The following is a 22,064-nucleotide window of genomic DNA, read 5'->3' as shown; positions in this document are numbered from 1 at the left end:
TTGAGGAGTGCAGGAGAAAGGGAGGAGAATCAAAGAGCAAAATAGAATTGATTTCATCTTCTGTCTCATAGCCCTCATGGGTAGAAGTGTTTGCACACAGTAGGACTCAACAGTGGCTTTGTGAAAAAAAAACTTATTCCTATTTTTTCCCTAGAGAAATAGTAGATTAGAGACATATTCAATTTTTCATGCCAAGGTAATCTGACCTTTCAGATGTTAAACTCTTGGTAGAAAATACTCAGTATATGTTACCTTGGATGAAAGGCAATGATTGGACAGAGTGCTTAGTCTTGACCCTATGTGGCCGCTGGTCTGCCATTTCATCAGAGGCCTGATGAATGATGTGTAGGTGGTTGAAATAAAAAACCAGAGCAGTTACTGGAAAACAAATCCAACTGCTGGGGTTCTTTTGTGTAAAGAATGAACTTGGCAATGTCAGATTCTTAGAAGTGTGTTAGCCAGCTGTGGGATAGAGGGGGAAACATTAATTCGGAGAGAAAAATGATTGCTTCACCTCTTTCCAAAGTATACTTGCCATCAATCTAAATGTTGGTAATACCCTGACAGATACCTCCTGTCAATTTGCTCTCTTAAAAGACACCATAAAAATAAACACGTGTTAGAGCTGCCATTCTGGCTGTCTGGTTTCCCTGGACATCTATGTTCAAAGGAAAAGCACAGATGTATCTAGAATGACCCTGTGCTGAATTGGAGGCATCCCAACAACAGGCTCTTTCTCCTTCGTGGAGAATGGTTATCTTTCTGTTGCACAATCATTGTTTGTAAAATCCTAGCCCTGGTGGGAACCTCACAGAGTAATTTGGTTTGTTTCCCAAACTCCTCAGATTGGGAGGGAGTGAGGGAAATGGTTACACACATCTACATAGGTTCTCATGGATCAAAAACTTATTTTTAGAGACTTAACAGGAGATTTCTCAGGTCTTTTCAGCTGTGCGTTCAGGGATTACCTGTACACCATGCAGGGACTCTTCTTTCTTAGAAGTTTAAAAATTCTCGTAGGAACTCATGAACTCCAGGTCACTACGGAAGCCCCTCCACAGCCCCTAGGTCATGTGAGCCATCTCTCAGACTTCACTTACCAAAATATGTGCAAGGTTTGGGCCAGATCTGTGTCGGAGGGGCTTTTTGCTGAAACAGAATAGCTCCCTGCTGTACAGGTTATTGCTGGAGAGGGCGCTCCTGACCCAGAACGTTCTCAAATCAGGCTGTGGCCCTTCATCTTTATGTCCTGAAACACTTCCAATGTGGCTGGGAAATTAATGACCTGAACAAAAATGAGATTTCCAGAATCTTCTTATCCAAGAAAAATAATTCTGTGTGCTTCTAAGAGGAGGGCTTGGCTGAATTGAGTGAATTATAAACTGTGGGAATGGTAAATTTGGCATTCGTGGTACGTGGCTGGGGATGGATTGTGTTCTCCCTACTTGAAGAGTGAAGGAAAGGACAATAGCCTGGTTTTATACAAAGCTTTTGGGACATTGCACTCTTCAGTCCTGTCACACGTGGTGGTGGGAGGGGGAAGCAGTGAGGGTGTGGGAGGCGGAGCTCCCTGGAATCCTGTCCCCCTGCTTACCTTGCTGCAAGAGCATTAGCAGAAGGAGCAGTGACTCCCGTAGGCTTTCAGCCAACCGGAGTCAGACTTTTCTCTGGGGGTCCTGTTGTGCCTCACAGCCTCTGACATGTGGGCCTGTGTTTTGGGAAAGGCAACTGGGGAGACTGCCATGATCACTGAACATGGGGAAGTACGGCTGTCAGTTGCCACACCCTCCTCCTCTTTTCTATACCTCATTAAAATTGTTTCATTATTTCAGTTTTTAACGGTATCCCGAGAGGCCCACGAGCAATGCCAAGAATATGGCTTCTTTTCAAGTACATTTACCTTAAAGGCCTGTGCTGTCTTGGTTGAGTTGCCCCAGACTCACGTGAAGGATTTCTTATGGGGGAAACCCCTTAGGGTGATTCTTTCCTGGAGGTGTGGCCTTCTGTAGCTAGTGGTTCAGACTCCTCTGACTAGGAGTTTCGGGTCCATATGCACCATCCCATTACAAATAGAAAATCAAGTTGTCAAAATAAAAGAATGATCCCTTTGGGTGCCTGGGTGGCTTGGTCGGTTAAGCCTCCGACTCTTGACTCTTCATTTCAGCTCAGGTCATAATCTCACAGTTTGTGATAACCTATGTAGATGTGTGTGAGAAATAGAAAATCCCCTTTATATTTCTTTTGGTCAGCAAAAACAGGTACCAATGTTGGTTCTTCTTTTTTTAAAAAAAATTTTTTTTAATGTTTTTATCTATTTTTGAGACAGAGAGAGACAGAGCATGAACAGGGGAGGGGCAGAGAGAGAGGGAGACACAGAATCTGCAGCAGACTCCAGGCTGTGAGTTGTTAGCACAGAGCCCAATACAGGCCTCGAACTCATGAACTGTGTATCATGACCTGAGCTGAAGTCGGACACTTAACCAACTGAGCCACCCAGGTGCCCCCCTCCAACTCTGACTTTAAAGCATAAGTCAAACTAATCTGTGCATGTGGCCTCCCATCCCTGGGTGACACTTTTTAAATTTTAATGAACTACTTAACTATTGTTAGAGAACAAAAATTGTCCCTGTTACCAGGAGTTTACAATCTCAGACCTGTTTGGAAAATGCCCATCAGTTCCTTTGTTGTCCTTTAAGCTCTGGAAGTATTGCCCAGTCCTCTCTGCCCACCCCTTTTAGAAAAGTGAGGACTTGAGAGTTTGGTCAGAGGTGGGTAATGGGCTGGCCTATGACAATAGGGGAAGGTGGGCCTGGAATCTGATGCAGGGGGGGAGGCAGCCTTGGAAGCATGGAAGAGTGCAGGAAGCGAGTCTCCAGGAATCAGGATGGAATCCAAGGTAAAGGTTCCTCAAAGAGCAGTCAGAAGAACGAGTGTGTTTGGGATCCCAGCAGAAGTGACTTTCTGCGGTGAGAGATTTTTTCCTCTGGAGTCTGGATCTGGGCCTGAAGGAATGAGGAGGGAGTCAGAGGGGTCTTGGCTAAAGACTTCCTCCCTGGTGTTTCCACTTGACAACAGGGAAGAGCTAGTCTCTGGATTAGTGCCAAAAAGAAGGCCCCCTGCTGTGTGTTGCCATCAGCCCTTCAGGCAGGGAAAGTTCTGGCAAGCTAATGACATCCTTGAGCAACTTAAGTTGTCATGAGGAAACAAAACACTTTTGTAGCATTCCACGTCTTTAAACACATGCAACAGTTTTTGCCCCCAACACAAATGCGTTTTTTATTAAAATGTCAGGCTAGTAGGGTGAAAAATTTGGAAAAGTTCAAATGGTTCCGCAGCCAACCAAATGGCTAGTTCATTTTTTTTAGATTCTTTATCGTTCTTGCAGATGCATAATAGTCGAAGGCATTTTGCATTCTGCCTTTTTCACGGGCGGCATGTTGCACACATTTTTCTGTTTCTGGGAGCCTCTGTGATTGTCTTCTTTAATGGCTATGGATAGAACTTCCTAAAGAAGCCCATGACTTCGAGACACAATTTTTGTTTTGGATATTTAGGCTCTTTCCAGGTGTTTGGTTTGCCTCCATTATAATGCTCTTATCACAACAGGGTGCATACTTCTTTGCTTGTCTTGAATTACTCCCAGAAGTGGAATGACTACAGCAAAGGCTACAGACCTCTTTATGGCTCTTTTATGTATTACCACATTGCCATGCAAGAGTTGCGCTCCAGTGTCCCCTCGTACGGGATCACACCAGCTAAACTGCAGCTCAGACAGCATTGTGTTTTCCCCATTTTCACAAATTTAGTTGATATAAAATGATGTCTAAAAAGTGCTTTCTTTAATTGTCACTCCTTTCCTTACTGGAAGAGATAAAGTCCCTTCCATATATTTGAACTTTATTCCTGATATGAATCATTTATTCATCTCCTTTGCCTTTTTCTTTACTTGAGGCTTAGTTTTTTTCTTACATTTCAACAAGATGTTAACCCATTTGTCATAGTGATACAAAGTATTCTGAAATCTATTCAGTGTTTGCAGTGTTCTGAAGTCCAGTGATCTTTGTACAATCTTATCTGTTTTTTGTTGCCTTTGAGCGCATCTGTTACTTCAAACATACGTAAGTGTTAGCTCTGTTAAGGAATGGTGGACTATTCTATTATGTGCTAGTTCTAGAATTTAATTTTAAAATAAAATATTTAATTCTGTTATCCATCCAGAATCTTTTATATTTCCTGTGGATCTTACTGAATGCTTTTCTGATTTGCTGTTCACATATCACAGAGAAATTTGTTTAATAATCATGCCTCCCCCTGCCCATTGTACTAAAAATCTGTCTTATCACATGCTATCCTTGGTACTTGTTTATGGACTGCCTAGATTGTGCTACATTCTTCTTTTTGAACCATACCAGAATGAATTAATTTTACTTCACAACATTTGCTAAAACTTAGTTCGTTTTCAGAATAAAAATTTTTTTTAATATTCATTTTTGAGAGAGTGTGAGTGGGGGAGGGGCAGAGAGAGAGGGAGACACAGAATCTGAGACAGGCACCAGGCTCTGAGCTGTCAGCAAAGAGCCTGACTCAGGGCTCAAGCCCACAGACCATGAGAATATGACCCGGGCTGAAGTTGGCTGCTTAACTGACTGAGCCACCCAGGTGCCCGAGAATAAAAATTTCTTACTGCTTCTATTTCCTGGTGAATTTTTAGCAACTCTGCTGAATTCCAAAATATTCCATTAGAATTATTAAAACTGCATTAGATCCGTAAGTTAAGTTTAGAAGAACTGGCATTTACCAATATTGGTATTCTCATTGTACACCTTAATATTTCACCAAATCAAATTACATTTTATAGAATAAAGGTTTGTGGTTTCATTCTAAAGGTTTAATGCCTCTAAGTAAATTCCTGAAAAATTTATTACTTTTTTTTTGATCAGTTATGAATAGAATCTTTAATCGTTTTCTTACTGAAAGTACTGAGTTACCTGCTTTCGTTTGTACTGTTAGGGGTACTGTTAGGTTAATGGGGTGTTCGGTTGGTTTGTTTTTACTTATATGGCATCATTATTAGTTGTCAGTTGTATCTGAGGAAATGTAATCATCCTGGGCACTGTGGAGGGCCTCCAGCCTGTCCAGGAACTATTGCTCTGTGACCTTCTAGAAAGGCTTCTTTCTTTCTTTGATAGCCTAAAAGTAGAACAGAGTGGGATAGAGAAGAAAAGGAAAATGAAAGCGTGCACAGGCACATCCAACAGATGATCTCATGCCCTACAAACTTCCCAGGAAGGTGGCAACTGAAGCCTTCATGTGTTCTGTGACATTCACCAAGGAGCCTTCCCAGAGCCTGGGGTCCCTAAAGAGGAACTTGGGGTTCCAGATTGGAAAACAAGATCACTTAAAATATCTTGAAATACTTACGTGTGGCTAGAGAGAATCACTGTTCCCCCTCTGTGGCCATAACAGGTTTATCTTACTGGGAGGCGGTGTTTTCTGGTATCCACCAAAAGAAATGTCAGTAATGTCAGTAGTTAAGTTTAAAATTACAAGCAAGAGGGGCGCCTGGGTGGCTCAGTCGGTTAAGCGGCCGACTTCGGCTCAGGTCATGATCTCGGGGTCTGTGGGTTCGAGCCCCGCGTCAGGCTCTGTGCTGACGGCTCAGAGCCTGGAGCCTGTTTCAGATTCTGTGTCTCCCTCTTTCTCTGACCCTCCCCTGTTCATGCTCTCTCTCTCTGTCTCAAAAATAAATAAATGTTAAAAAAAAAAATTAAAAAAAATACATTTAAAATTACAAGCAAGAAGGGGCACCTGGGGGGTTCAGTTGCTTGAGCATTCAACTCTTAGTTTGGGCACAGTCATGATCTCACAGCTTCGTGGGTTCGAGCCCCGCATCCGGCTCTGCGCTGGTAGTGTGGAGCCTGGTCGGGATTCTCTCTCTCCCTCTCTCTCAGCCCCCTCCCCCTGCCCCTCGACTTGCACTGTGTCTGTCTCAGAATAAATAAACAAACTTAAAAGAAATAAAATACAAGCAAGACAATTGAATTAATGATCCAGTGGAATATTTTTCCTCTGGATGTGGCATCAGGGCCCTTTCCCAGGTTTACCCTGCCCCACCCCCGTGCTGTGAGGTGGTACCACATAATCTCCTCCTGCTGTTGGGGACAGCTAAGGCCACTCATGGAGGGACAGGACTGCCATCCGAATGCTGCCTCAGAGTCTTGCGGTCTGAATCCCCTGTGAGCAGGTTCATGCAGTCTTCTGTGTACCGTAATACATCCTTCCTGGAATGTTAGTCCAAAAGTAGAGTCAGACTGTGGAAAGAGTTAGTAGAGTTTGTAGTTCGATCCAAGTTCAAATCCCCACTCACCTCTTACAAGCCAATTATGGGAAAGTTTATCTTTTCCCATCCATAAAAGGGAGACAAAAGGACCACTTGATGTAATTCTTATTTATTTCTTCAGGAAATATGAACGAGTGCCTACTGTTTGCCCAGCACTGATAAAAGTGCTGTTGTGGCAGAGAATACAACAGACTCATGAAGCTTATATCCTGGGGAGTAGAGGAGGATAGATACATATCAGAAATAACATGAATTCATATCAGCTAATAATACATGCCTCAAGAAATGAGACAGCAAACTATGACAGAGTAAGGGTGATTTTTCCTTTAGGAAGGGTGATCAGAGAAGGCTTCTCCAAATGAGAAATGTGAGCGCAGAACTGAATGAAGCCTGGGAATGAGCCACAGGAATATTAGAGGGAGAGCATTCCAGGCAGAGGGGAACACATGTGCCAAGGCCCTGTGGTAGGAGGGAGCAGCATACTTGTCTGAAGAACAGAGCAGGGGCCTGTGTGGTTAGAGCAGAGGGAGTGATGGAGAGCACACTCGTGATGTCAGAGAGGTAGAAAGGATCCAGATCAAGGATGGCAGGGATCAGCAACCAAGGCCAGCAGCCATATCCAGGCTGTGGCTTGTTTATGGGTAGCCCTCTAGGTAAGAATGGTTTCGGTTTTGAAAAAGTTGGTTGAAATTAAAAAGGACTATATGACAGAGACCATATGTGTCCTGGAAAGCCTAAAATATTTACTGTCTTTTTTTTCTTTTAAAAAAATGTTTATTTTTGACACAGGGGGTTGGCAGGCAGAGGAGTGGGGGGTGGGGGTGGGACAGAAGATCCAAAGTGGGCTCTGAACTTAGTGCAGAGAACCCCATGAGGGATTGGAACCCACACACGGCAAGATTGTGACCTGAGCTGAAGATGGACGCTTAACTGACTGAGCCACCCAGGTGCCCCCTGTCTGGTCTTTTATGGGGAAGATTTGCCAAGTCCTGATGCAGGGTCTTGGAGACCATGGTGAGGACATTGCACTTGTAGGTGTGAAACGGAGCCACAGTGGATGGGAGGGAGTGCCTGTGGGAAAGTTGGGCGAGAAAGTAACACGATGTAACAGAGTTTTAAAAGGATGGCTCCGGCTGCCATGTTGGCTCAGACTATAAAAGGGGGTGGGGGTGGGGGTGTAGCTGCAGCAGGAAACATAGTTAGGGCACCATTATTACTGTCCTGGTGTGTACCAGGCAGCCTGGCAGGAGGTGGATACTGCATCCTTGGTGTTGGCAGCAGGGTATAGAACTTGGGTGTAGAATGTATTTCAGAGATGGCACCAGAGGTGGCTTGACTGTGGAGTATGAGAGGGAGAAGCGAGTAAAGGGTGACGCCAAGATGTTTGGTCCACACTCTACTGTTGTCATAGGAACTGAATGAATGATCTTTTCTGTCCCAGAGTTTGACGCCTCCAGCTCTTCCACCACTGTGCAATCAGGGTTGCCTTCCTAAGGTACACTTTTGACAGTGACCCTCTGCTTTTAAAAACCTACACCAGTTAAAAAAAAAAACAAAAACAAAAACGAAAAACTACACCAGCGTCCCATTAGCAGTAGAACAGTCATGGCTGCCCATAATCTGACTTCCCTGTACCTGTGCCCTCATTTTTTTTCCAGGTGTTCCCTTTCATTTCACCTGACCCCAAAACGAATCAGTGAATCATCTGTTGGTCCCCGTGTGCACTTCATACTTTCCACCAACAGGCCTCTGCTCGTGTGTGTCCTCATTCTTAGCCTCATTGGTTGTCAACACTCTGACCTGTTAGGGTCTACCTTTTCAATAATGCTATCCCTCAACACCCTTCTTACCCTTCGAGTCTATTCCAATGTGCCTTGTCTTCACCTCTTTAAACAGGCAGCTTGTTTCCTATTTGCAACATGGTTTTGTTTTTTGTGTTTTTTTTTTTTTTTTTACACGAGTCTTTTTAGACCAGACTACCAAGATGGAGACAACATGGCATATGGTGAAATCCCAACTCTGTATTTGGAACCTGTATGACTTGGAGCACGTTACTTCACCTTTTAAAGCCTCAGTTTGCATTGCTGAAAAAGGGAGATAATGACTACAGTTACTCCACACCACTAATTGCAAGTCTAAAATGAGATAGTTCATGTATAACACCTTGCATAGTTCTGTGCCTGCTGTATGCTCAGGGCTCCTTAAATCCCTGCTGTATCAATTCACCTTCCTTTAAGAGCTAAGGAAGTATCTTTCTCTCCTGCTTTCCTGGTTGCTTTTTACACTGGTTTTGTATACGGTAGGCAAATGAATATATTATAAAAACTAGAGCAAAATAGGCTCATGTTCTGGAATTGACCGTGAGGTCACTTCCCACCACTACCACCACCAGCCACATCCAGCCGTAGGATATATGGTCAAACTCCTCACATTGTCAGTGGGGGCAATCATTCCTCCCTGGAAAAATCCTGATGACAAGCCACGATGTTCTGGAAAGCACCTACCCATGGTGTGTACCCATAGGACCTCTCACCGGGATGATGATTGTCAAAGCCTCTGCTTCTACTCCGGCAGGCACTGAAGCTTGATCATTCCTTAAGCAGTGGCCCTCAAAATGTCATCCCCGGACCAGCAACATGAGGGTCCTGTCCCCTGGAGCTTGTTAGAAGCGCCAGTTCCCAGGTTCCACCCCAGGCCTGGTAGAGCGAGCACAGAGGAATAGTGTCCAGCAGCTTCTGCTGTAACCCATCGATGGTGCCCACCAGTGTAACGAGGCACTGCCGTGGCAGAGGGAGGCATCGGGATGCAAAGCCTCCTGTGTTCTTCATGGTGCTGCCCCATTCAGTCCCAGTGGGACACTTGTGCTTCATCTCTCTGCTTTTCTGTTGGTGCCATAGTAAAGGCTGTGAGGGCCAGGAGATGTTTGCAGCAGTGCCAGAGAAGAGGGGGAACACACGCTCTTGGGTGCAACTTTTTGTGGTCAGCGACGCTGGGCTCCTTTTAAGATGCTTCACTGAGTTGATGGGAACAAAGACAAAGGTGTGACCCACAGTTAACACCAGGACATGTCATTTCGTCAGGAGTTCGGTTTGAGACATCGGACTGGTTCAGGAGGGAAAATAGGGAAAATAGCAGACGGACAGGCTGTGGAAATGATTGGGTGTGACTCCTTTTAACGTAGCTGTTGACGCATTTGGAAATACAGCAACTAAAGTTAGTTCGAATGATTTTGAGCAATTCGGAAATAGTACAAAGAACATTTTGTTGCTCCACCGTATTAAGGTCTGGGGAGCCCTTAAATATCTCTGCAGCTGTGAGGAAAGTGCAGCCACCTTTTTATATACTTATCAGCTTTTTAAAAAACATGATACCCCGTCTATCATTTTTCTTTTCTTTAGGCTCCTGGTATGACATGAAAAGTTATCTCTTCAACAGAGCGATTCTTTTAATCCAAATAGAGTTGAAATAAAATTACTCCAGACCTTATTATTCAGACCTGTGCCTTCTCTCCATACCACCAGCTTTTGCCTTCTTTGCTCATTGCTCTGAGGGAGGGTAGGCACAGGAGAGGACCACACCGCACACTAGCCCCTGTGGTTGCTGGTGTGCAAGTCTAAATAATATTCGGTACCTAAGAGGTGCTCTTGGCATATAGAAGGAAAATGTTAGAATTTCTTGTTATGATTAACTTTCATCTCAGGCTTTGGATGTTTTTTGTGCATATTTAGGGATGGGGTCCTATGCTGAAACATCTTTTCCTAAGGGGTATGTGTGATCAAAATTATTTGACTGTGTCTCAGGGCAGGGTAATAGGATGGGGAAGGGATTTAGGCAAAAGGTCGAAAAAGCGGATACCAACAAATTCTAGGACTTCTTTGTGGGTTTCAATGTTGTCATGTTGCCAACTCAGGAATAACGACAATAAATAATAGTTTTGTCTCCTGTCATGTACTGTTGGGTTTAGACCATGGTGGGTGAATCAGACAGATGAAGGGAAAAAGAAGCAGACACAGCAGCTTTATGTTGAGTCGTCGCTTTGCTTGTGCCTCTCCTACTGGGTGGGTTGCCACTGAGTGAACAGCCAAAGTGGAGCTACCTGGGGTGGCAGAGAAGGTACCGAGATGGTCCTGGGGCTGATGGGTCCATTTCTGCACTGCTGGTTGCCCTTTGAAAGTCCTGCATTTCAGAGCTGTCTGCAATGGTGAGATCTGGGTAAATAGGACCCCTTTAAGTGATGGGGCAGAAGGCCACATGCCTTGAAGGGAAAAGACCAGAGGGCGCAGAATGTGACCATATGCCTGTCCCCCAAGCTGCCTTTCTGTCGCTAGGCTATAGTTACATTTGTTTCTCTCTCTCACTCTCGAATGCTTCTGAGAAGTTTCAAAGGAAGGTAAGCAGTACCTATCTCATTTACACGCTTCTCTGGTAGAACAGCTCGGGTTTCTGCTCATCCTGGGCAGGGGACTTTTCTAAGAACAGATTTGGCCCTACACACCCTCTCCCAAGGATGTTGCATGGCTGTGGTCACCAGTCTCCCCCTCGCCCATAGGCTGGCCACTCGCTTCTAGAATGAATTCTTGGGGAGCTTTGCAATGGGTCTTTCCTTTGTAGTCTGTCTTTCAGAATTCTTGTCCTGCTTTGCTCTAGAGGGGGCCACAAGCGGCCCGTGCTGACATTTTTCCTTGTCCTTCCCCACAGGCAGCACAAGGGGGTGGCCACAGGACCCTGCTATATGGCCACGCGATTCTCCTGCGGCACTCCTTCAGCGGAATGGTAAGCACATCTGGATGTCCGCTTTCACCATTCGAGGAGGAGGAAAAAGATGAAGAGGGGAGGAAGTATAGGAAACCAACAAGCATCTAGATTATGTTAACACACAAGTAATTTGGAATGTAAACATTATTGCTTTGCATTTTCTTCATATAACTTACTCATTTTGCAATTAGGGATTTGCCTAGTGTCTAACCACTCTCCTCCCCACTCTGGGAAGAAAAAGGACCTTGTCTTTTCTTTTTTTTAATTTAACTAAACCTAACCCTATCAAGGACAGTGCCTCATACTAGATGCTCAATAAATATTTGTTCAACTGATGAGGAAATAAACCATGAAATAATTCGTTAAGCATATAAGGATAACCAACAGAGAAGAAAAATCAAATGAGATTTTTATGAAATTTCTACTCTTCTGCTAGCTAACGGAAATGGGATGGTATCCATTGCTTTCAGTCCTGGAATAATTGGAAGGTATTATGTTAATCCAGAGGCTGTAGGAAGATAAGGAGCAAAGCCGTCACAGAAAGCTCATTGAGCTGTAACTAATTAGGGGTCTGGAACTGGAACTAACCAAAATGGTGCTAACTCAGTGTAACATGAGAAAAAGTGTTCAAGTTTTAAGTAAATATAATTAGAAAAATCTGGATACTGTAGAACTTTTGCAGGGCACGTTAGGGAGACTATGGTGATCTCAGTCGAATGTAACACGTGCCAGCTCTAATCCTGTTTGCTTCCATCCCTGTATTGCTCATCGTCACTTGTATCAGTGTAAGGGAGGCTCGTCTTCTTTCTCTGGCCCAAGTGGAAAATGTTACATTAATTCAAGACTTCGTTTTCACACATTTACACCTGCAGTATGCTCACAGTTCATCTCAAAGCTTGAACTGTCAGATTGGCAGCAGGAGCTGCAGCTGGCTCTTAAATAATTTATTTATGGCGGCTTTCTTTTTTTTCTTCCTGAGGACTGGTAAGAAGTTGACCTTTTCAGCCTGAACATTCTTCTGTTGTAGTCTTTCATGGCAGAGGACAGAGAACAAAAGTGACCAAATGGAAGGTTGTAGGAGCAGGAGATGGGGACATTTAGAGAGTGGGGAAACTTTGTATCCTGATGATGTCTAGAACTGAGATGGGATCATGTATCTTTCAGAACCTGGTGCTTATCCATAGGGTAAATAAAACCTTAATACCTCTCTTTTCCTACCTGAACAGACTAAACAAAACCTCAAACAGCACGCCTCTCATGGCTTTGACAACTTGGGCTAAAAGCATGGTAGAGATGTGAAGGATTATGTGATTTATTATTATATTTACTGTCCCCCAGGCCCAGAAAAAATTGGATTCACAGTTAACATAAACTCTCTACTCGCTAGTTCTTTTTAGGAGTAGCTCTGAGAATGAAGCCTGTGACATAGGATTTTGGATAATGCAATGATTCTCCATTTATCTGTTGCAGAGAAGTAGAAGTAGAACTCAGAAACCACATTTCAAGTGCATATCTGCCAACCAATTTGATTCTAAGATCAGCCACTGTGCCTGTCAGTAAAGGGGGCAAGGAACAGGCCATGGCTTTTTTCCATTATTATTTTAAATATCAATGTTAAGTTTTACATGCACATGCATTTTTATAATCAGTGGCGGGGGGGTTGGGGGGAGGGGATCCCGTACACATTGAGAAGTCCTGAAGCTCATAGAAAGTTGGAAAACCAAAATAAATACAAGTAGGGGAATCATCATGGTCCATCTCACTGTCCAAAGAGAACTTCAGATATCATTTTGGTGTAATTCCTTTTAGCCTAGTTGCCAGACATTTAAGGTTTGTGTACCTGTTAATTGTGCTGTTTTGCATATGTTCCATGCTATTACACACTCTGGATGAATACTCTTAATGGTAACATATTTCATAAAATGAAGGACCAAAGTTTATTAACTTTTGCATTATTGTTGGTTGTAGACGTTCCATTTATATTGTCTCCAATTTAAAAGTTTCTCAGTATCTTTGAACTAAAGCATATTAAATCTGTTTGAAATATTAATTTCAAACTTATATCTGTAGCATATAGTCCTAGAAGTTAAATCACTGGGTCACCAGAGAAGAACATCTTTGAGATTTTAAATATACTAGTAAAAGTAGATCTCAAATGTGTTATACCATTGAATACAGTAAACGAGCCCTTTATACAGTAGCTCAGTATTGAAATTGACAACTGGAAGCCAACTAGTGGTGAGATGCCAAGACCTGATAGAAGAGTATGACTTCACTAGCATCTGCTCTTGTTTCACAGTATCTAACATGTTTGACCACATCAAGATCCCAGACAGATAAACTTGCCTTTGATGTAGGTCTACGGGAACATGCCACAGGTAAGTCAACGTTCCCAGATCTCCTGTTCACTTGGGTCTTGGGCTAAGGGCTTTTGAGAAGGATATTGAATAATAAGTTCTTCATTGGGAATTCCAAACCAAGCAACCAGTGGGGTCAAGAAATAGGTCTGATAAAATTTAGGGGAATAAGAAAGAAACAACGTGTGATGGAGACATAGTAACTAAGAATGAAGGACAACATAATGCTTTCGCCACAGTCACATACTTTGGGAAACATTGGCTTGTGTTTTGTTTTGTTTTGAGGTCAGTCAAAAATGCTGACAGTCAGGAGGTGGATGCTAAGAAAGGTGGTGACCATGATGCAGATTCTCCCTGGAAACTAGAAAGGAAGAAGAGAGGACCAACATAACTATACATACTTAATAGTTACGGTGTCACAGAAGGGTCTGACTTGCTGTGGGTTATTCCATAGACCAGTGGAGCAATGGGATAGAAGTTGAAAGGAAACACATTTCACCCCAATGAAGAAAACTACTTTGCCATATCTGCAATTATCCAGCACCATAGCAGCTGGCCCTGGGATGTAGGGTGCTCGGTGTGGCTGGAGATATTCATAGGTAATATGACCATCCTTCGAGGACAATGTATATGGAATATCTGCTCCACTTACAGGTTGGGCTATGTATCAATCAGGATTCTTGGTTGCAAATGGCAGAAATTACTTCAGGTTAGCTCAAACTGAATGAGAATTTGCTGGAAGAAGGTTGGGTAGAACCTGCTCTAAAGCAGAAACCCCAGGCCTGGAAAAAGGATAGGAACAAAGGCCAGAGAAGAGAAAACATCCTAGGTCACACTGCAGGAAGAGTCTAATTTGAATACAATCTTTCATACCATGACAGGAAGTTCCATTGTTGGGACTTTGGGTAGCCAAAGGGCAAAATTACATGTTGTTCCAAAATTGTGTCAGTTCATAAGGGAATGATCCAGATTGTCTGATTTTACAGATGATCTAGGGGAAAAAAATGAAGTTTTAACGATGTGTGCCTGCCATCTCTGCATTGTGCTCAGGGATGTCTGAGAATTCCTGAGGAGAAGCCCTGCCTCTCCACTTTTTCTCATTTTTGTACAAAGCACAAGAGTGGGCTCCATGATGCTTTTTCTCTTAAAATGAGATTATACTTGCATTTGATTTGAGGTTGCTTTGTTTTCAGCTAAAGTGTTATTCTTAAAATATAATTTCCTCTAAGGTATTGTCAACCTTTGCTGATAATTACAAAATGAGTGAAATGCCGCACTCACTGATTGTAAGTTGGCCACTATATATAAACCAGCTGTCAGTCTTAGAGCATGTAATCGGAAAAGTCCTATACGTTCATTCTGCTGACATTGGTAGAATGACTGTAGGCTTTTTGAGAGAATCGTTTGCTTTATTTTCTGTGACCCAATCGCTCATTCATTTCAAACTGTTCTATAGAACTGAAACTTTCCCCTGATGGGATTCAATCATATTGGCTGTTCTATCAGTGTCCTCTTATAGAAACATCCACCGTCATCTAGGAGATGTCCTTGGCCTCTCTCCTAGATTCCATGTTTCCTGGATCTCCTGTTTTTCTCCCTCATGGGTTTACCACGTCATTTTGGTGGAGCCCATTATCCAGTAGCTTTTACAGAAAAGATCCATGGGAGGTAAATCATCATCTAAGAAGTTTAAATCATGCTTCACAAGTAATTCATAGTATTCTACCTTGGAAATAAATTTTTCCTCTGCATCTCGAAGGCTTTCTTCATTTTCTTCTAGCTTAAGGCCTGGCTACTGAGATACCTACATTCAGATTCCCAATCCTTTATGTATGACCTGTTTATATTTTCTGAGCGCTACTTAAATCTTCTGTTTTGCCCTTCTGTCTAAAATTCCACAGTGCTGTGTTTGGGCATGGATCCTTTTTGTTCCAAGTCTCACAAGAATGGACCCTTTTGTGGGTCTCTCTTCACTGTGGTAGGGACTCTGGGCTTTCTCAGTCTGAATGCTTGCCTTCCAGCTTTGGGGAATGTTTAATACTATTTCTTCATTAATTCCTCACTTTGTTTTCTCTGTTCCTGCTTTCTGAAAATCTGCTAGATTGGTTTTCTGATTATCTCTTTACTCCTATTTCTAATGTTTCTCTTCATTCTTTTTTTTTTTAAATGTTCAAACATTTATTATTGAGAGACAGAGACAGAGCATGCACAGGGGAGGGGTAGAGAGGGGGAGACACAGAATCTGAAGCAGGCCCCAGGCTCTGAGCAGTCAGCACAGAGCCCAACACGGGGCTCAAACTCGTGAACCACGAGATCATGACCTGAACCAAAGTCGGATGCTTAACTGACTGAGCCACCCAGGTGCCCCTCTCTTCATTATTTTTGGGAGAGTTTTTTCAACTTTATCCTATAAGTCTCTTGTTTCTTTCTCTCTCTTTCAGGATACAAGGGTTTTTCTCCAAAGGGATCATTCCTGGACACTTTCATTGCCATTTCATGAATGAAACTTTTTCTTATCTGAGATGATTAATTATATGAATTTTTAAAAGTTTTCTTTGGCTCTCCATAATCTTTGTTTTCTCCAAGTCCCTTTGCCCAGTGTTTGTTTTGTTCTTATCATTCATGTTAGTGACTTGGCTCAGATGTCAGGTGATCCTTGGTGTCCTTTCATGTTTAGATCAAGGCAGTAAAAGCTGACCGGAAGCCCTGAATGTGTGGCTGTGGCTTGCCATCTGTTAAGCCTTACTTTTGGGTAATCTGTCAAGGATTACGCATTTCACTGGAGATGCCCAGACAATAGTATTTTTTATCTTGGGTGGTTGGGCTTTCCTAAAGAGGAATCCTTGAATTTGAGGTGAGGAGAAGACTTAGGATCACAGCTGGTGTATGAGGAATAGAGGCCCAGGGAAAGGAGCTGGGGCTTTACTAATCAGGGCATAAAATGTTAACGATTCTCTATTTTTAGCAATAGTTTTTACTTTCTTGTTTGACAGTGCTTGATATTACAAAACCATAACTTTGATGGTTGGTCATTCCATGGATTTAACTCTTAATCTTCTGTAGGGTAGAGGAGGGGTCATCTGGCTGTGCTGGGTATAGAGAAGGATGCCAGGTGATAAAAGTTCCTTTATAGCTTTTAGCCAATTCTCCTGCTTTCAAGCCAATCTTCTGTTGCTACCTTCACCAGTAACTTATCTCCCATTCCAGAGACTTCCTGAGAAATTTGAAGCAGGAATGACCTTATTTCTTGAGATCAACTTCTCCCTTTTCTTACTTAAGGACTTGGGTGTTAGCTTGTCTATGCTGAAAGCATCTGTCTGCTTTCCTTTTGCCAAATTGTCTATTTCTCTTCTTTGCTATGAACTTCTCACCTGTTGTCTGAGTCTTTGTAGATTCAGGCCTTTTGAAAATCTCTGATGTTTTAAGTAGAATTACTCACGTTTCAGTAGAATTTCAGGGAGAGTATGGCAAAAAATGAAAGTGTGTAAGTAGTCAGTAGACCCATGAAGTCAGTTCTTAAAGATTTGTAAGGACCTATGATGGAAACATTTTTCTATATGTATTAAAAATACTCAAAAGCTTCTGTAGTTTCTGGATTCCAATACTCTCTCCCAAACTCTGTTTTCCTGTCACTGGAAAAAATGAAAATGATAAGACAGTCGAGCAGGTATGGGGCTAAATAGAAATTGAGGTCTGGAGTTTGTATGTGTGTGCACATGTGTGCTTGAGGGATTGTTCTCAGGAGAAAGGAGAATGAGGGACTGACTTAGGGACACTGGTTTCCATGAAGCAATGACTAACTCAAGGAGCATTTATGTAGGAGAAGCCTGTTGGTGGACCATACATCCTGCTTCCAAACAGAGATCCGAGGGAGAGAAAGTTCGAATTGGTGATGACCTCATCCTCGTCAGCGTGTCCTCTGAAAGATACCTTGTAAGTACTTCCTACCAGGCATCTTTTCATTTCTAGAATATTTTCCTTTAGGAACTAATGGCCAAGGCGAACTGAGCCACAATAGGATGGGTACGTTAAGAAACTTTTACGTGGTGTACTGGAGAGGTGGTTGGATTCTCTCCCTTGTCACATTCTCATGGGGCCTGGAATTTAACTGTTAGTTATCCTTTCAGAGTAAGATACTGGGCCCATCAAACTCTGCCAAAATGCCCTGGGCACTTTCTGAGAAAACCAACGTGAGCTACTATTACTCTGAATTTCTCACGTGGTTTAGTTCTTGTCCAGTGAACCAGCCAAAAAGAACAGGATCTAGGAAAATAAGCTTATGTTGGAGGAATGGAGAATTTAAAATGCTTTCGGCAAATGGGATGTCACAGTGGTTGAAAGATGCCGGTGAGATTTTGCACCTGGGGATGAGTGTTAGGCTCTCTCGGGTGTCTGAATATCAGAGAAGTGTCTAGAGATAAGTTTTTAAGCTTCTCAGCACCCATCTTGCCAGCAGATTTTACTTTGCCTAGAACAAATGCTGGAGTAATTGTTCCCATTTGTGACTTCTCTTCTCCCAGCAAGAATAGACATTTTATGACTTCCTGTTGAATCGGGGATCCAGCTGAGGGGATGAAGTCAATACTTGTCTGCCTCCTCTGTGGCAGAAAACTTCCTCTTCCCTGAAGGAAGTGTCCCCCTTTGAAGCATGCTTCTGGATTGGGTGTAGCAGTCTCCCACAGGCTATGCAGAAAGAGCCTGATGACAGTGAGATTCTTTAACTCAATCCTTGCGGTTTTGGGTGAGCTGCTTCTGCCAGGACCAGGCCAGTTATTTAAAGGATGTCTCATTTCTGTTTCTGCTGCAGCATCTCTCCGTATCAAATGGGAACATACAAGTGGATGCCTCTTTTATGCAAACACTCTGGAATGTACATCCCACGTGCTCAGGAAGTAGCATCGAAGAAGGTGTGCTTTTTTTAATATGCATTCAGCCCTCAGCCTTCCAGTCTTTCTTGAGCTGTATATATTGACATTTTCTGCTGCTTCCCAGCTCCTACCTAATGCCTTGCTACACAGCTAGCATTATTTTAGTCCACCTGAATGTCTTTCTCTGATGTGGTTGTGGATTATTTTCTGTCCTGATTTCTGATTACATGGACATTCCTGACAACATCTTTTAATCCTTTAGAGCCCACCATTGTTTTAGTACTTATGCATGCAGGATTTGGATATGTACTTTTCCTCTCCTGCTGACTTCTCATTTTCATTTATGGTTACTAGTTATCAGTGTATAGGCCCCAGCCACTTCAGTCTTGGAAGAGATTATTTGCCAAGAAGGTGATACTGTGACCATCTCTCCAGAGATCGTAGGAAGGACTTTCTCCATAATAAAAGTGTGTTTGGTCATTTGTTTCTACTTGTGTTTTTGCAGGGCCATTTCACAATAACAAAATGTTCTCAGTGTTTTATTCTTTCCTTGAAAGTAAGATCCTCAAAGTTTGTTCAACATATCTTATTTCTTGGAGCTGGCAAAGTCAATGCACCTTTCAAGTTACAGAATTAATATACTGGCCTTACCTTATTCATGGGTAGTATTGCAGCTGAGCAGAATAATCAAATGCCAGTGACCCTGTAGGTTATCATATTACATTTTGGCACCTTGCAGCAAGATCAGAATTTTAAAGAAATACTCCTACTGTGGCTTTAATCCGATTTTTAATCTTGAGCCCAGTAGTTTCAAACTAGGAATGCCCTTCTATGATGACATGTTTGAAAATAGAGGGAAACCTAAGGGTGTCAAGACAATGCTCCAGTTTTAGAAGGCATCGTGTTGTAGCCGAATAGTCAGGAAATGACAGATTTTTAACTCTGTCCGCAACTCATGGAAGGCTTTAAAAAGGCAGGCTATGCTTAGCCCTCTTCTTTTACACCGAAACTAACTCACCACCCTGAGTCTGTTGTTACTGCCTTTCTGTAAGAAATCAAGAAACTGGGGTTCAGTCTTCTTGAAGGAAGAGTCTTGGCTTACTCTTCTCCATATTTTTCGTTTTCACTGGAGGACTAAAATTATTTCCCAGTCCCAACAGACAACTTGTGGAGATTAATTAAGGAGTGTTTGCAAATCACATAATAAAGGTCCTTATCGAAGTTTTGAGTGCCCTTGTAATTTAGCCTGGAAAGCTCATCACCTGAGTCATCTGGCCCTGCAGAAAATGCCCTCTCAGCATCCCCTGGTGAGAAGCCCACTTCAGCCCTGAGAGCATAAGTGGTCCTCCTCATGACCCTTCTTTCCTGAATATTGCCCTCATAGATTTCAATTAGGAAGAGCCATAATGCACCAGCACTTGGCGATTTTCTGTGTGAATAGAATATTGATTGGAGAAGCCTGAGGACTGCAAAGGATAGATCCAAATGGGGCGTGGCCTCACCATCATGAGATGACCGAGAGGTTAATCAAGAGCATGATCATGGAAGATTTTAATTTTTCGAAATAAATTGGCTGTTAAGATTTCCCCTACAGTATATCATGAATCATTTTAATGCAAAAGAGGTTGTACAAGTGAAACTCTTAGTATAGTAAGGTAGAGGAAAATTGGGGAAGGATTTGTGAATATTCAAGGAAAGTTTAAGAAGAACTTGCCTCGCCTGGTTAAAAAAAAGTGAACAATGGAATATCACACTGTCCCTGTACAAAATACATTGATAAACAGCCCTTTCTCCTTTGGCGTGTTTCTCTTTCTTACTGTTAATTCAACACCCAGAATACTTCGGTAGTCCCTAGTATGATATAGCTGTGTGATTTTTTTTTTTTTTGTAAGTCCTGATGCAGACATTGAGCATATATTAAGTCCATATATCTCCTGAGATCAGACTGGCCTAGAGAATTTTTTTTACCTAAAGTGATAACAGATTTACAAATTTTGCTTTCTTCGTACAAGTAAACCTCAGACTAGAGTCCTGCTCCTAGTATGTTTTTTGAATTAAGGCTCAGAATTTATTTGAAGACTAATGGGTCATCATGCACTTGAAGCTCATTGTTTTCCATACATCTTGGAACTCTGTGGCTATTGAGATTCCTTATGCTGAAAGCTAAGTGCTTATCAGTAGTGGCTCACTCACTGTGGGATACTGGAATGTCATTTTGCCTCCCCTTGGTGCTGTGGGATGGGCATCCAGGTTTTATCTGTGTCTGTTAAATGCATTTGAAAGCCAGCTTCCCCTAAGACAGCTCTTTTTATATATATATATGTTTTTTTTAATATATGAAATTTATCGTCAAATTGGTTTCCATACAACACCCAGTGCTCATCCCAAACGATGCCCTCTTCAATACCCATCACCTACCCTCCCCTCCCTCCCACCCCCCCCCCCCATCAACCCTTAGTTTGTTCTCAGTTTTTAAGAGTCTCTTATGCTTTGGCTCTCTCCCACTCTAACCTTTTTTTTTTTCCTTCCCCGCCCGCATGGGTTTCTGTTAAGTTTCTCAGGATCCACATAAGAGTGAAACCATATGGTATCTGTCTTTCTCTGTATGGCTTATTTCACTTAGCATCACACTCTCAAGTTCCATCCACGTTGCTACAAAGGGCCATATTTCATTCTTTCTCATTGCCACATAGTACTCCATTGTGTATATAAACCACAATTTCTTTATCCATTCATCAGTTGATGGACATTTAGGCTCTTTCCACAATTTGGCTATTGTTGAGAGTGCTGCTATAAATATTGGGGTGCAAGTGCTCCTATGCATCAGTATTCCTGTATCCCTTGGGTAAATTCCTAGCAGTGCTATTGCTGGGTCATAGGGTAGGTCTATTTTTAATTTTTTGAGGAACCTCCACACTGTTTTCCAGAGCGGCTGCACCAGTTTGCATTTCCACCAACAGTGCAAGAGGGTTCCCGTTTCTCCACATCCTCTCCAGCATCTATAGTCTCCTGATTTGTTCATTTTGGCCACTCTGACTGGCGTGAGGTGATAGCTGAGTGTGGTTTTGATTTGTATCTCCCTGATGAGGAGCGATGTTGAGCATCTTTTCATGTGCCTGTTGGCCATCCGGATGTCTTCTTTAGAGAAGACGACAGCTCTTAGTAACAGTTTGCTGATCTCCTTCCCAGCTTCCTCTTTATTCCCCATGGCTGCAATTTGATTGGGATTTTGCCACAAAATGGACACATCAAGATTGTAAGAGCTTATCCAGGAATTTTGTGTTGGATGTATTTTCATCCTAAGCAACTAGAAAATCCTTCCCTTCCTAATACTAGCAACATAATTTTCCTTGTAATGATGTGAATCGACACTTTTCACCCTACATTTTGATGTTGGACTTGCTCATCTCTGAGATTCTTTTTAACTTTCGATGTTAGAATTGTTTTGACTTTCTTGGGGCGCCTGGGTGGCTCAGTTGGTTGAGCCTCCGACTCTCTTGATTTTGGCTTGGGTCATCATGCCAGGGTTGTGGGATTGAACCCCACATGGGGTTCTGTGCTGTGTGTGGAGCCTATCTGGGAGTCTGTCTGTCTCTCTCTCTCTCTCTCTCTCTCTCTCTCTCTCTCTCTCTGTGTGTGTGTGTGTGTGTGTGTGTGTGTCTGTCTGTCTGTGTCTCTCTCTCTGTCTCTCTCTGTCTCAAATAAAACAAAGAATTTTGACTTTGTTGTCTTTCCTTCCTGAGG

General features: G+C 42.7%; 1 protein-coding gene and 1 long non-coding RNA gene across 2 annotated transcripts in view; one reads left to right on the top strand and one right to left on the bottom strand.

Annotated features, from left to right (window-relative positions):
• The window catches only part of RYR3 (ryanodine receptor 3), a 530,733-nt gene that overhangs the window by 218,159 nt on the left and 290,510 nt on the right, over positions 1 to 22,064 (top strand). The window contains 4 exon segments of the mRNA XM_086710284.1: positions 11,039 to 11,113; positions 13,395 to 13,473; positions 17,273 to 17,385; positions 18,260 to 18,359. Coding sequence (XP_086566410.1) covers positions 11,039 to 11,113; positions 13,395 to 13,473; positions 17,273 to 17,385; positions 18,260 to 18,359 — 367 coding nt within the window.
• On the bottom strand, positions 6,429 to 7,721 carry LOC147580153 (uncharacterized). The gene is made up of 2 exons (XR_015252557.1): positions 7,558 to 7,721; positions 6,429 to 6,987 (listed from the first exon to the last, which is right to left on the bottom strand). It is a non-coding gene; the product is annotated as an uncharacterized LOC147580153 (long non-coding RNA).

Source organism: Puma concolor, chromosome B3 (assembly GCF_028749965.1).
Source record: "Puma concolor isolate L17-30 chromosome B3, mPumCon1.1.hap2, whole genome shotgun sequence".
NCBI classification, from domain to species: domain Eukaryota; kingdom Metazoa; phylum Chordata; class Mammalia; order Carnivora; family Felidae; genus Puma; species Puma concolor.
The sequence above is the reverse complement of the archived record's forward strand: the minus strand, read 5'-3'. Positions and strand labels throughout refer to the sequence as shown.